The 15,844-nt window shown below is 34.7% G+C and overlaps 1 protein-coding gene across 6 annotated transcripts in view; it reads right to left on the bottom strand.

Annotated features, from left to right (window-relative positions):
• Window positions 1-369: 369 nt before the first annotated feature.
• bdg (sodium-dependent transporter bedraggled) overlaps window positions 370-15,844 on the bottom strand; it is a 50,690-nt gene continuing 35,215 nt past the window's right edge. For 3 of the 6 annotated variants that reach the window (XM_073955487.1, XM_073955489.1, XM_073955488.1), the window contains exons 2-8: window positions 4,089-4,903; window positions 2,784-4,021; window positions 2,548-2,715; window positions 2,176-2,455; window positions 1,325-2,106; window positions 1,014-1,258; window positions 370-950 (exon numbers count right to left, since the gene is read on the bottom strand). In XM_073955487.1, the coding sequence (XP_073811588.1) occupies window positions 413-950; window positions 1,014-1,258; window positions 1,325-2,106; window positions 2,176-2,455; window positions 2,548-2,715; window positions 2,784-4,021; window positions 4,089-4,893 (4,056 nt within the window). In that variant the 5' untranslated portion in view covers window positions 4,894-4,903 and the 3' untranslated portion in view covers window positions 370-412. The remainder of the gene's footprint in view (window positions 951-1,013; window positions 1,259-1,324; window positions 2,107-2,175; window positions 2,456-2,547; window positions 2,716-2,783; window positions 4,022-4,088; window positions 4,904-15,844) is intronic. The other 3 variants (XM_073955492.1, XM_073955490.1, XM_073955493.1) reach the window with 1 other exon arrangement.

Genomic DNA, 15,844 nt, shown 5'->3' with positions numbered 1-15,844 from the left:
TCCCATAGAGGCTTATGTAGTGGATATATTTTTAAAAAATCATACATTAGGAACTTCATCTCTTATGTGTATTCTTTAAGTTCATCTTGGAGCATTAAGCTCTACATTGTATTGAAAAGCCACTAATTGGAATTTAATATAAAAAACTAGTTTCTTTTAACGTATTTTTCCTTTTTTTACATTAATACGACCACAGCTACCGCTCAAATTATTATATTAAAAAATCCCTCGGTGAATCGTGTTAAAACTGTTGATTTTACAGAAATGCGTTAAAAAATTATGGTATAGTACAATTGTTCGCGAGTTACAATACCCCATACCTCAGTTTCAACATAATGTTAATTTTCAAAAATAAGATCCATATGTATGTACGTTTGAAGCATATTTATTATTATTATCGCTTACAAGTAAATTAAATCACAGATGTATTATTATATTCATTCCCATCTAATTGCTGAGACACAACTGACGAGCTAAGACCTGGTGGCTCTGCATTGAGAACCAAATTTTCAATGGAACGAAATACCATTTGGTTTAGTGGATGTGTAGCGTGTGATGTATCGTTTCGCACTCTGGTTGATGACCTAAGAACTGTTATGACATCTTCGGCAGTATACGTTCTTAATCTTCGAGTTGAATCCCTGCGGTATTCGTTATCAGCGAAGACTTCACGAGGCGCCGAGGAAGGTCTAGTTGAGTTAGTTTTTTGAGCCAAACGATGCTTTTGCAACATATGCTTACGGCCTAATGATAAACTTCGGCCATATAGCAAATTTGCTGGTGGTCGGTTTCCAATCTCAATTGCTTCGCTTATACTGGGTGCACCTTCATTCGTACCCGACGGATTAGATAAAACTGATGAATAATCTGGAGGAAAAGATGCATTCTCATCATTCTGTTCTATTTGAATGGATAAATTTGGCCTCGTCCGTCCTGCATCTCCAAGCAATCTGCAAATATAAAATTTAAATAATATTATAAGATCTACATGGCAGACTGAAGTGATAATGTACCTTCTAACACTCCGTCTTATGCTTTGGCGCAAAATTTTGGCAAATCTCGCCCCGGTTGCTGTTGTATATGATGGTGGTGGTGTATATTTTGGTGGAGCATCGTCGTGTAGATTGCTAATGCCATTTTCAGCACTGCTTGAATTTCTACCTGGCCTGTATCGGGTTTCTAAGTTATCCCTCTGATTTATATTTACCAGTCGTGTTGCGGATGTGCCTTCTAGAGGTCGGTAAAGCATTTGGATTCTCTATAAAATCAACCGATTAAAATTAGTATATCATTTAACGTTATTTTCATATGTCATTTCGCTTACATCTAAAATATCGGGTGGTCCAGAAGTGAGATAACGGTATATCTGTATGATAGCGGTTATTGGCACAAGGAGCAAAAAACCAATTTGGGTTAAAGCTCCAACCTTCCTTGTCCAGTAGTTGTAGTACGATCGTCCACGCCAGTAGTACAATTGACTTGATAAAGATATTTTGTATTCAATTACTGCCAGTGTGATGAGACTGATCGGTAATAGCACATTCCACGATAGGGCCAAGAATGCGGACATAGAACCAGACATTTTTAAATCATTTACGAGGTCGTCTCCATTATATGGTCGACCTCTGATCAAAAAAACCCCAAAAATCTCAGCTGCCCACAATATTGGAATAAACCAGGACCCACCTAGCAGACTGTCCATGTAATGTAACAATGTAATTCCGACTTCAGTAGCAAATGGTATACTTAACAAGAGACCGGTAACGCAACTCAGTAATACAGCGCTAGTAGAATTGCCTAATGCACTTGATATGGGCTTCCACATGACACACAGCTGGGCAATTCCAAAAACTAAAAGCATAGTAAACACGACAGATCCCCAAATCCATGATATATCATGCCCCGCAATAACTAGCACGGCAGGAAATAATTCGGTAACAAAACGAAGCACCTGATAACCACTTGAAACCTTCAGATCAGTGTGGCGTCTATACGCTTCCCCGAGCAAACTGGAATAGTGTGGTACCAGCTTTGTCGGATACGATATAATATCAGAACGAGGGGAGGATTTTAAGGAATAAATCGATGAATATGTGCCGGGTTTCTCTGAAATAGTTGAATTGAATAATCACAGTAAGAACATTTATTTCCTAATTATTTTTACGTGATACATACCATAGGAACCTGGAACATATACATATCCCGATTGATGCAATATTTGGTTACAAGACAATCCCATTAACGCCGATAAACAAAGGCCAATAAGTGTCATCAAAACGACAAGGATCGCATCTCTTCGCAGAGTCTTTTTGGACTGAGATTTATGTGTTCGACTGGATATTGAAATAACAGAAGCTCCAAGTAGGCCCCACGTCAGAAATGTTTCCTGGGCGGCAGCAGCCCATGTTTTCGAATTGATGAGGAAGTCATCCAACTCGGAAGAGCTGAATACATTCTGAGTTAAAAAATAAGATTAATAATTTTGCATTGTATATTTACTTTTGGTTGTGTTCCATTTTTTGAGACAAAAACCTCAATATTACGTACCTGCAATTTTACTAAATCTACGACATATAGCAGCTTTCCCGTGACTACCGCCATAGCAAGGAGAGGAAGCATTCCTACTATGAAAATCACCTTTCCAAACGACCTCAGTCCCTTGCATAGAATTAAAAATACTGTTGCCCATAATATAGCCAAATAGAACGCCAGCTGCTTAAATATCATAGGACCATGAGATTAAAAGTTACGCCAATACAAAACGCCTCATCATATATACTTACACGATCACTGATATGCACTCGAATGCCAGAATTATCAACTATTTTAAAAATCTGCAGTCTTTGAAGAACATTTATATTAAAATAATCAGGAATACTTTCAGTTAGATTGAAGTAGTTATTGGAATAATTCCTAGGTATTAGGATGTGAGTAGTTTCAGCCCATCTATATGATGATTGGTACAGAAATGTATCGCTCAAATAAACCAATAGCCACACTACAACCACCGATGAGTATATTGTTATGAAATATTGCACAAGTACAAGTGAAATACCAATGCCACTACAAATAGGACTGATTTTCCACATGGACACCGGTCCTGCTTTTATTTTGGCTCCCAAACACATCTGCAGCCACAAGAATGGAATTCCAAAAATTATAGAAAGCAATAGAAACTGGATAAGAAAATTAGGTCCGTAATTTATTGTCAAAACTGCGAAGCGGCATACATTGAATAGACCTAATGTACACGATATTAGGGCCAAAGTTCGACTATAATTGTGTGGCCAATATGTGTTGAAGCCTGGCTTCTGAGTCGTTTCAACATTTTCCGAATCTTGAGTTGAGTTTGAGCTCTGCTGTGCATTATCCTCGTTCACAACGAGATTCGATTGTATTATATTATGTGATGTGGTTGAAGATTCACTGGAGTCGGAACTGGAGGCGATAGTTTCTGGGCTTGTTGTACGAGTTGAACGTCCAGTACTGCCATCGGATCCAACATATGCTGTGGAATTTTGTAATAATTGTTGTGAAGAATTTAATTCTGTTGAAGCAGTTGCTGGAGCACTCATTGGTCTAGAATCATTGGATGTCATGAAGGAGAAATGTCCACCTACATTGCATTCGGGCATGGAAGCTTGCGAATTTCGTTCTGCTCGTCTGCCATATTGGCGAGGTCTGCACTCTGAATCTTCCCTGTGGTTTTGCTCAATTAAATTTTGGAGTATTTGTTCTTCGGTTAAAATTTGAGCCATATTCGAAGATTCCGCGGTAGAACAATTTTCCTGGGATGGATAATGGATGGGTTGGGACGCATAAACTCTATTTGCATTACCGAAAACATTTCTCTCTAGAGTTTCAATATTGTGCGTTTCTAGTTCACCAACTCCACAAATCTCAGGTGGATTCTCTTGACTGTTGTACTTTGTTCTGTCCGATACCACATTAAACGAATTCCGATTACTTCTTCTTAAAGTTGCATATGGTAGTGATTGTTTCGATATTTTCATAATTGAAGCTGAAACAAAATTGATTTAGAAATGATTTTTATTCATATATAAAAAACCCCAAAATAGTTTTCGTACCTGTTGAACTTGGTTCAGGGCCATACCCAATGGTTTTTCTAATATTGCTGCCTCGGTGGAAATCAGACAACGTTCTGCTTTTCTTCGAAGTCTCTTTGTAACGGTCCGTATTTGTTTCCGCACTGTTTTCATGTGAAACGCCTTCGTCCATTTTATTGAGATAGTCGTCCAAATCAAGTAAACAATCTTCTATGTTGCCTTGCTCGGATTCGGATTCTGTCTGACTAGCGGAACAATACGATTCGACAAGAGAGGCATCGTGTATATCGAGAACGGCATCGAGCTCTCGTAGGGCGTCATACGCTTCATCGTTGTGAAATACTGTGTTTTCACATGTTTGATAGTCCTCAAGGTAGAGCGGACTTTCTTCCGATTTTTTCCGTCTATTAAATAAGTTACTATCTAAAAAGGATCTTCTAATAGTTGAAGTACGTTTTTGAAAATGCCCTGGTGTATTTTGAACTTCGATTAGATCATTATCGCTTAAGTCATCAACATATTCGCAGGACTTTTGAATGGATTCTCTTGACAAATTATCGGAGGGTGAAGCGCTGAAAGAATTTCGAACAACATCACTTTTATTGGAACCTGGAGAGTTTTCAGTTGTTCGCTTTCTTTTCCTTCTGCCTGTACAATAGCTAAGAGCTGATGATGAATCCAGATACTGATTTGAATGAAATTGAGTTGTTAAATTATTATTATTGCTAGCGTCGTCCATCGATAATGTTGAATATGATCTTTGACCAATAGCATGTTGATTTGCAGCAATGTGGCGATCATTTGAAGGGCAAATTTTAGAACTCATTCTGGAAAAACTGGAAAAATAATCAAAAAATCGTTGTTAAATCACATTTGATTATACAAAAAAATAAAGGCCTAAATATAGATCTGGCGTGGCTGAATTTATGGCGCCGCCCAGCAAAAAAATCATTACCAAATAATGAGTTTGGTAGTCTTAACTACTTACAAAACCCCCTACTAACCCATTATTTTAACAAGAGCATGTCCCATTGAATGACTAGTTATTCTATAACCACTATAATAAGTGGTTATTCTATGGCCACTAGAAGTTGAGGTGGAATTTGTTTATATATTTTTATTTTATTTTGCTCTCTGCTAGATTTGATCATGTGAACTTCTGATTAGCCGAGCACACTACACACTGCGTCCCGCGTACGAAATTTAATGGTTATTTAAACGCTTACATGTGCACCACCAACTACCTGTTTTGTATATTGTTAACAAAAAAAACTCGCGTGCCGACGGTGAGCGTTGAACACACAACCCTGGATTTGTAGTCGGACACACACGCTCTGTGCCATCGTACTCATTACTTGGTAAGTAGTGAATGACTAACAGATCAGAATTTTAGCTGGGCGTACAAACCAGCATAACATATTCATAACATATATCGGATTTAAAATGTGCTTTAGGGTTATCACCTTGAACCTTGAATGATTGATCTTTTGCCTACTAATGACTTAAATATGATTACACTGGTCAACACGAATTTTGTTTCATCCGATTTTTTTGTGTTTCTAACTAAAAACGGCGAGTTATTTTCGAATCTACTCTCGCTGATTCCCAATCAGCTCTTATTTTTAAGATATAGCTCAAAATCGTTTTTTACGATTTGTATTTAGAATTTCGTTATTCTCAGATATAAAATAATATTTTTTGTGGGGTTTTAGACACGAATATATCAAGGAGATGTTGTACGCTCGATACAAATATTACGGTGATTTTATATCAAAAAATATAGAAGACATACAACGGACCTTGTAAAAATTGCGTGTTTTGAGCAATTTAAGCAGTAATTACGTCATCGGGGGAAGTCGTGGTATCTTCATATTTCATACAGGGTATGCATAGGGTGTCTACTATATAGTCCAGTATATAAATATGTAATATAAAGTTCATAGAGCCCATGATTCGGCTATAACCTAAAAATCGTCATGAAGACTGCTAAAGAGATATCATTTACCAGTGATGTCATTACCACATAAGCAACTTTTCGTTAGCAACCTTCATGACGATTTTTAGGTTATAGCCGAATCATGGTCGCTACACGCAAAAAAACGGCCTCTCTAACATATGTCCCAAACATATTTTGCAGCAAACATGTATATGTTTGCAACAGTCCCAAACATAATATATGTTTGGGTCTGCAAACAAATATATGTTTGGGTGCAAACATATATATGTTTGGGTGCAAAGCTATTTATGTTTGGGTGCAAAGATATATATGTTTGTGTGCAAACATATATATGTTTGGGTGCAAAGATATTTATGTTTGGGTGCAAACATTTTATATGTTTGGGTGCAAAAAAATACAAACCCAAAAGGCACAAAAAAACAAACACATGCACCAGTGGGCGCTTACTGAGAGCAAGGTAGCGTAAAATTCAATGTAAAACACTTTAAAATGTGTGCTCTCTTGCTCTCAGTAAGAACTCACTGGCTATCTCTATAGTATACACACAAATGTTCTGGTTTTTTTTTTATTGAAAGGCAAAAGAACAACAAACACATAGGTACATACAAAATTCCAAAGAAATACATAACACACTTTAATAAAAGAAAAAGTGATTGAAATAATTTGTAAATAGTCACACTTTAAAAAAGGAAAAATATATAGAAACGTAGTTGAACGCTTCTCCTTAGTTGTGAAATAAAACAAATTGTCCTCATAGTTGAAATCATCAGCGGGGAATCGGCATCTAGAATCAAATGATTATGTAATGTAATAAATAAATATGGATATGCCATATTTCAAATATACATAAGTATGTATGTAATTACCAATATTAAATGCGATTTCTTCCTTGTCCAATAAAATAATTCCATTCAACTTTCCTATTCAATTATAAAATGTATTGAGCATTTAATTTACTAAAAAGCACAATTTCTTTAAGAAAACACAAAACACTGATTTATTCACTCACTTTACCGTCTTGAATCTACAAAGGCAACTAAAACACTGAAGAAAGAAAAAAATATAATTCATATCATTTCTTCTTTTCTTTTTCGCCTGCGTTGGTTAACAACACGTTGGTTAACAACAACAAAACAAGAAACACACGAGTTTGTCGCATACACGCCACCAAAGCCCCCTTCGCTTCTACGTCTTCTATTATACAATACACACAACTCTTTTTATAAAACAGCATTCCACAGCCGCGAGAGCACTGTTATTACTCTCGTTGACAAACATCCTCTCTCCACCCATGAAAAAAATGTTCTAACATAAAAAATATGTTTTACCCAAACATATCAAATTGAGATATGTTACAAAATGTTGCAAACATATATTTGTTTGCAACCGGTCCCAAACATATATTTGTTTGGATCCAAACATATTTCTAACATAAATTTTTCTGCGTGTATGAACTTTATATTATATATTAGTATACTGGACTTGATCGCTCACACCCTAAGCATACCCGGTATGCAATATGAAGATTCTACGACTTAATTACGTAATTACTGCTTAAAGTGCTCAAAATGCACAGTTTTTACAAAGTCAGTTGTATGTTTTCTATATTTTTTGATATATGTATATACACCATTATTATTGCAGAAACTTTTTGTTTCGAGCGTACAACATCTACATATATTCGTGTCGAAAAACCACAAAAATATTTATTTGTACCCGAGAATAACGAAATTCTAGGTAAAAATCGTAAAAAACGATTTTGAGCTATATCTCGAAAACAAGAGCTGATGGAGAAAAACCGAGACCAGTAGTGGAATTCTGTAACTCATTTTACCGACAAAAATCGGTAAACACAAAAAAACCTTATTTCTTTTATCATATAAATTAATAGTGGTTTGTGTGTGATATCTTTCAATATTAAATAAAATAAAAGTGTTTAAATGATTTTCTCAAAAAGGAAGATTTTTCAAAAATCAATTATAACACTTTTTTATTTTATTTAAATATTGAAAGAGATCACACAAACCACTATTAATTTCGTATGGAAGCAAAACTTCACGGCGAATCAAATGAGACTAAAATCATACAGATTGGTATTATAGTTTCGACGTCACAGCCAAAATAAACACATATTTTGGTTAAAAAAAATAATTTTTTGTTTGAAACAATATTTTTTCACATTCATTATGTAGTACAAAATTTTGGAAACATCTATAGGAATGCTTCCTTCATTTTGCTTAAATCTCCCACTAAAATATACGGATTTTGCTTTATAGACATTCATATAAAAGCTTTCCTATTGAGGAAGATAATTGGGTTGCTGAGTATATATCTCAAGGCTTCTGAAATGGAAATAGAGGTCACATAACCCATTTTAATTTATATGCATTTGAAACTACGTGTAAATCGCGTAATTATCATAATCATTTTGTCCGCATGTGATTTTCATCTACAGCAAGACCATATCTTTTAATTTCTATATATTTTTCGAAATTTAATTTGGAGGCTAAGATGTAGCATCAGCTGCATCTTAGCACTAAAAAACATATAAAATATCGCTAACTTGCGCAAATTGAATACAATTTTTGTCCGCATCCGATTTCAATATCCACCATGAAACTCTACATCGATATATATCTATTTCAAGGCGATCAATCAAGAACCGTGGATGTAGCATCCCACACTATTTTTTGGGATAAAATGAAGGTAGCTCCTTTATCATTGAAGTTTTCAAATCTCTGTTTCCGCTAAAACGAAGATGCTGTACTAGTTGTTTCATTGCAGTGGCAACGAACCGCAGAAAACGCGATAAAATACGCGGTATTTTCAAAAACATTTTTAGGTGATTTTTCTACTTTGGAATTTCTCGTAACTCGCGTTTTTGTAGATGGATTTTCACGGGGAATGATTTATTGGATCCGGAACGTAAAAAACTCAAATGTGCAATCAAGTACGAGGAATTCGAATGACAATTGTAAAAATTAGGCCCGAAAAATATGATTTTTAGAAAAATGTTCGCACAAAATTTCCGTATTTGGATGCAGATTTCTATGAAGCTGTGTAGACTACATTCACGACACATATATCAAATAACTCAGAATCGCGAGTTCTACAATCCTATATGCGATTTTTTGAAAAACCTGTTTGCGGAATGAATTTAGAAGAAAATGTCAAAAAACACTGTAAATATGGCTTCAAAATGTCAGCATCATTTAATGGTAGAAGCAGATCAAATTTTGAAGAGTAATACATTAGGGAGATGATCCTTATTTAGTTTGCTTCTACTTTTACTTTGACAGGAAAATCGGGAAAAGTTTGGTTTATTCACAAATCAAGAGAAAACAAAAAAAGACACGTTGGCTTCAACCCATTTTTACCTATTTTTTAACATAAATATAGCCACAGCTTCCGTGCAAATTATATTTTAAGGCCAATATTTTTTGCCACGTCCAAAAACATTTCATTTTATCCAAAAATATTTAATTTGTATAATATACAATCACAAGTCGCGGGTTCTCAAAGGGTAAACCTTGGCTTCAGTTATGTTAAATTTTCAAAAATATTGGTGATATATATAATTGTTCCACAACATCCCATAGGGACAAGGGAGACTTCTCTCATATCAATGAGTGCATCCCGATTCATATTAGTTCAATGATATGGGACCTACAGTTTATCGCCGAGTCCGAACAGCGTGTCTAAGACACCACTTTTGTAGAGAAGTTTTACATGGCTGAAATACTCAGGAAATGTCGCCAACATTACTGAGGGGTATTTTGCCACCGTTGAAAAGTGTTTTGATGTTGCCTGGCCAGGGAATCGAAACCACGACCTTATGTGTGCAAGGCGGGTGTGCATACCATTGCACCACGGTGGCACCCACTTGTACCTTTTTTAATATATGTACTAGAGTGGTTTTAAAAATCGATATCGGATTTTTTATGCGGCACCCTCCTAAAACTTTTAGTTTTGTTAAAAATTAAGATTGTCAGAGTTTGAGCTCAATCGGAGTATGTTAACACGTGCCACTGGGGCCTCAAAGTCTCCATGGACCTTTATATAGCCAAAATTAAAATCTAACCCGATTTTCAAAAATGTTTGTGGGATTACTTGTTTAGCAACTTGTAAACTGTTTTCATCGATTGGACAATAAATGTGATCTGTAAAGTGATTTTGTGAAAATTCGCCAATACAAATTAATATTAAAATTGGTCCCCATTTTATAGGACCAAAGGCGAATTTTCACAAAATCACTCTATAGACCACATTTATTATCCAATCGATAAAAAAAGTACCATGTATGTACCTTGTAAGCAATAAACAACACTGAACAACTCATAGGGCCATTATTATAAGTTTTCTTTTACTATTGGATGTATTTGAAAACGCAAAATAAACGAATTTGAAGACATTAAAAATATAATTTTCACATTTTAAGTTAATGCCAAGAAAGTTCTCCTTGAAATTGAATGATCCCTTTTAATATTATTTTAACCGGAACGCTAAAAAATCTGATCGAAAAATCCAAACTATAACCAAAGAAGGCTTTATAATAATGGGGGTTAGTGAGTATGCTGGGTTAACATTAATTATGCTATGCTATGTAGAAATGTTTACAGCATAGCAGAGCACAGCAATCGTTTTTCGATTTCATGACTATGCTATGTGCTATGCTACTTTTATTTTCGCAGCATAGCATAGCACAGCAACAGTTTTCGTTTTTGTTTTTGAAAACAGCACAGCATAGCAATAGCATTCGTTTTTGATTTTGATCACTATGCTATGCTATGTGCTGTGAAGATTTCAGAAGCACAGCATAGACCTTGTGCTATGCTACGTTTATGTTAGCAGCATAGCACAGCAACAGTTTTCGATTTTGTTTTTGAAAACAGCACAGCATAGCAATAGCACTCGTTTTTATTTTTGATGCTGTGGCTATGTGCTATGCTGCGTCACTTTCACAGCACCAGCATAGACCTTGTGCTATGCTGTGAAAAACTAGTAACAAATTCAAACACTGCTCACTACCTCCAATGTCAACACATGGTTCCTCAGCAACTACTGACTTACTACTGACATACTAGTTCCAATGTCAGTACTGACTTTCGAATGACATGTTCATACAAAATGTCTATAGGAAATTACGTGAGTTGTCTACCGTTTTGTCAGTAGTACTGTTGACAATGTCAGTAGTAAGTCAGTATAGATTCACTATTGACATTTCCTACAGGGCATAATCACGCTAGAAGTCGCAGTTAAATTTTAACATTGACAAAACTGACCATTGACCATTATGGGGAAAATATTAAAATTTATTTTTTTGTCAAAATTTTTAAATTCTGAGAGCATATTCCGACAAATTACGATAAACTATGCAAATATCAATTAACAAACAATAACATGACGTGTCGCAATCATATAAAATAAATTCTGTGGAAAACAGTGCCAAGAGAAAGTGGAGTGGGGTATCACATGATCGGCCCCGTCCGACTGTAGCCCTCTCTTACTTGTTTTACAAATACATAAGACATCCGAACATTAGGGTTATGACATTTTTACATCTTGTATCCATTTATAATATTTTGATGGGTTTTTACCTAAGATTACATAAAATCTTCGATAAAAAACCTCCTGCACAAAATGATTTTAAAATTTTTATTTTTCAGCTCTGTGACAACTTTTTGAAGTCACTGTTAGTTAACAAGATCTAGAGCAACGCGACATAACCAATATATAATTTTATATCATATATAACTTTATTTCATATATCATATAAATTAATAGTGGTTTGTGTGTGATATCTTTCAATATTAAATAAAATAAAAGTGTTTAAATGATTTTCTCAAAAAGGAAGGTTTTTCAAAAATCAATTATAACACTTTTTATTTTATTTAAATATTGAAAGAGATCACACAAACCACTATTAATTTATATGATATATGAAATAAAGTTATATATGATATAAAATTATATATTGGTTATGTCGCGTTGCTCTAGATCTTGTTAACTAACAGTGACTTCAAAAAGTTGTCCAAAGAGCTGAAAAATAAAAATTTTAAAATCATTTTGTGCAGGAGGTTTTTTATCGAAGATTTTATGTAATCTTAGGTAAAAACCCATCAAAATATTATAAATGGATACAAGATGTAAAAATGTCATAACCCTAATGTTCGGATGTCTTATGTATTTGTAAAACAAGTAAGAGAGGGCTACAGTCGGACGGGGCCGATCATGTGATACCCCACTCCACTTTCTCTTGGCACTGTTTTCCACAGAATTTATTTTATATGATTGCGACACGTCATGTTATTGTTTGTTAATTGATATTTGCATAGTTTATCGTAATTTGTCGGAATATGCTCTCAGAATTTAAAAATTTGGACAAAAAAATAAATTTTAATATTTTCCCCATAATGGTCAATGGTCAGTTTTGTCAATGTTAAAATTTAACTGCGACTTCTAGCGTGATTATGCCCTGTAGGAAATGTCAATAGTGAATCTATACTGACTTACTACTGACATTGTCAACAGTACTACTGACAAAACGGTAGACAACTCACGTAATTTCCTATAGACATTTTGTATGAACATGTCATTCGAAAGTCAGTACTGACATTGGAACTAGTATGTCAGTAGTAAGTCAGTAGTAGCTGAGGAACCATGTGTTGACATTGGAGGTAGTGAGCAGTGTTTGAATTTGTTACTAGTTTTTCACAGCATAGCACAAGGTCTATGCTGGTGCTGTGAAAGTGACGCAGCATAGCACATAGCCACAGCATCAAAAATAAAAACGAGTGCTATTGCTATGCTGTGCTGTTTTCAAAAACAAAATCGAAAACTGTTGCTGTGCTATGCTGCTAACATAACCGTAGCATAGCACAAGGTCTATGCTGTGCTTCTGAAATCTTCACAGCACATAGCATAGCATAGTGATCAAAATCAAAAACGAATGCTATTGCTATGCTGTGCTGTTTTCAAAAACAAAAACGAAAACTGTTGCTGTGCTATGCTATGCTGCGAAAATAAAAGTAGCATAGCACATAGCATAGTCATGAAATCGAAAAACGATTGCTGTGCTCTGCTATGCTGTAAACATTTCTACATAGCATAGCATAATTAATGTTAACCCAGCATACTCACTAACCCCCATTATTATAAAGCCTTCTTTGGTTATAGTTTGGATTTTTCGATCAGATTTTTTAGCGTTCCGGTTAAAATAATATTAAAAGGGATCATTCAATTTCAAGGAGAACTTTCTTGGCATTAACTTAAAATGTGAAAATTATATTTTTAATGTCTTCAAATTCGTTTATTTTGCGTTTTCAAATACATCCAATAGTAAAAGAAAACTTATAATAATGGCCCTATGAGTTGTTCAGTGTTGTTTATTGCTTACAAGGTACATACATGGTACTTTTTTTATCGATTGGATAATAAATGTGGTCTATAGAGTGATTTTGTGAAAATTCGCCTTTGGTCCTATAAAATGGGGACCAATTTTAATATTAATTTTTATTGGCGAATTTTCACAAAATCACTTTACAGATCACATTTATTGTCCAATCGATGAAAACAGTTTACAAGTTGCTAAACAAGTAATCCCACAAACATTTTTGAAAATCGGGTTAGATTTTAATTTTGGCTATATAAAGGTCCATGGAGACTTTGAGGCCCCAGTGGCACGTGTTAACATACTCCGATTGAGCTCAAACTCTGACAATCTTAATTTTTAACAAAACTAAAAGTTTTAGGAGGGTGCCGCATAAAAAATCCGATATCGATTTTTAAAACCACTCTAGTACATATATTAAAAAAGGTACAAGTGGGTGCCACCGTGGTGCAATGGTATGCACACCCGCCTTGCACACATAAGATCGTGGTTTCGATTCCCTGGCCAGGCAACATCAAAACACTTTTCAACGGTGGCAAAATACCCCTCAGTAATGTTGGCGACATTTCCTGAGTATTTCAGCCATGTAAAACTTCTCTACAAAAGTGGTGTCTTAGACACGCTGTTCGGACTCGGCGATAAACTGTAGGTCCCATATCATTGAACTAATATGAATCGGGGTGCACTCATTGATATGAGAGAAGTCTCCCTTGTCACTATGGGATGTTGTGGAACAATTATATATATATCACCAAGATTTTTGAAAATTTAACATAACTGAAGCCAAGGTTTACCCTTTGAGAACCCGCGACTTGTGATTGTATATTATACAAATTAAATATTTTTGGATAAAATGAAATGTTTTTGGACGTGGCAAAAAATATTGGCCTTAAAATATAATTTGCACGGAAGCTGTGGCTATATTTATGTTAAAAAATAGGTAAAAATGGGTTGAAGCCAACGTGTCTTTTTTTGTTTTCTCTTGATTTGTGAATAAACCAAACTTTTCCCGATTTTCCTGTCAAAGTAAAAGTAGAAGCAAACTAAATAAGGATCATCTCCCTAATGTATTACTTTTCAAAATTTGATCTGCTTCTACCATTAAATGATGCTGACATTTTGAAGCCATATTTACAGTGTTTTTTGACATTTTCTTCTAAATTCATTCCGCAAACAGGTTTTTCAAAAAATCGCATATAGGATTGTAGAACTCGCGATTCTGAGTTATTTGATATATGTGTCGTGAATGTAGTCTACACAGCTTCATAGAAATCTGCATCCAAATACGGAAATTTTGTGCGAACATTTTTCTAAAAATCATATTTTTCGGGCCTAATTTTTACAATTGTCATTCGAATTCCTCGTACTTGATTGCACATTTGAGTTTTTTACGTTCCGGATCCAATAAATCATTCCCCGTGAAAATCCATCTACAAAAACGCGAGTTACGAGAAATTCCAAAGTAGAAAAATCACCTAAAAATGTTTTTGAAAATACCGCGTATTTTATCGCGTTTTCTGCGGTTCGTTGCCACTGCAATGAAACAACTAGTACAGCATCTTCGTTTTAGCGGAAACAGAGATTTGAAAACTTCAATGATAAAGGAGCTACCTTCATTTTATCCCAAAAAATAGTGTGGGATGCTACATCCACGGTTCTTGATTGATCGCCTTGAAATAGATATATATCGATGTAGAGTTTCATGGTGGATATTGAAATCGGATGCGGACAAAAATTGTATTCAATTTGCGCAAGTTAGCGATATTTTATATGTTTTTTAGTGCTAAGATGCAGCTGATGCTACATCTTAGCCTCCAAATTAAATTTCGAAAAATATATAGAAATTAAAAGATATGGTCTTGCTGTAGATGAAAATCACATGCGGACAAAATGATTATGATAATTACGCGATTTACACGTAGTTTCAAATGCATATAAATTAAAATGGGTTATGTGACCTCTATTTCCATTTCAGAAGCCTTGAGATATATACTCAGCAACCCAATTATCTTCCTCAATAGGAAAGCTTTTATATGAATGTCTATAAAGCAAAATCCGTATATTTTAGTGGGAGATTTAAGCAAAATGAAGGAAGCATTCCTATAGATGTTTCCAAAATTTTGTACTACATAATGAATGTGAAAAAATATTGTTTCAAACAAAAAATTATTTTTTTTAACCAAAATATGTGTTTATTTTGGCTGTGACGTCGAAACTATAATACCAATCTGTATGATTTTAGTCTCATTTGATTCGCCGTGAAGTTTTGCTTCCATACGAATTTTTTCGTAATTTTACAGCGGGTAAATGGAACTTTATTTTGAAAAAAGTTGACTTACATTCAATAATTTATCAATTTATTATACATTTCGCGAGTACTGAGTAACATTTAATAAATATTATGCAATCTACTAACTCAAGCCACTTCCA

Source organism: Musca autumnalis, unplaced genomic scaffold (assembly GCF_047663935.1).
Source record: "Musca autumnalis isolate F117 unplaced genomic scaffold, ASM4766393v1 scaffold_5, whole genome shotgun sequence".
NCBI classification, from domain to species: domain Eukaryota; kingdom Metazoa; phylum Arthropoda; class Insecta; order Diptera; family Muscidae; genus Musca; species Musca autumnalis.
Note: the sequence above shows the minus strand (reverse complement) of the source record. Positions and strands in the feature narration are given on the sequence as shown.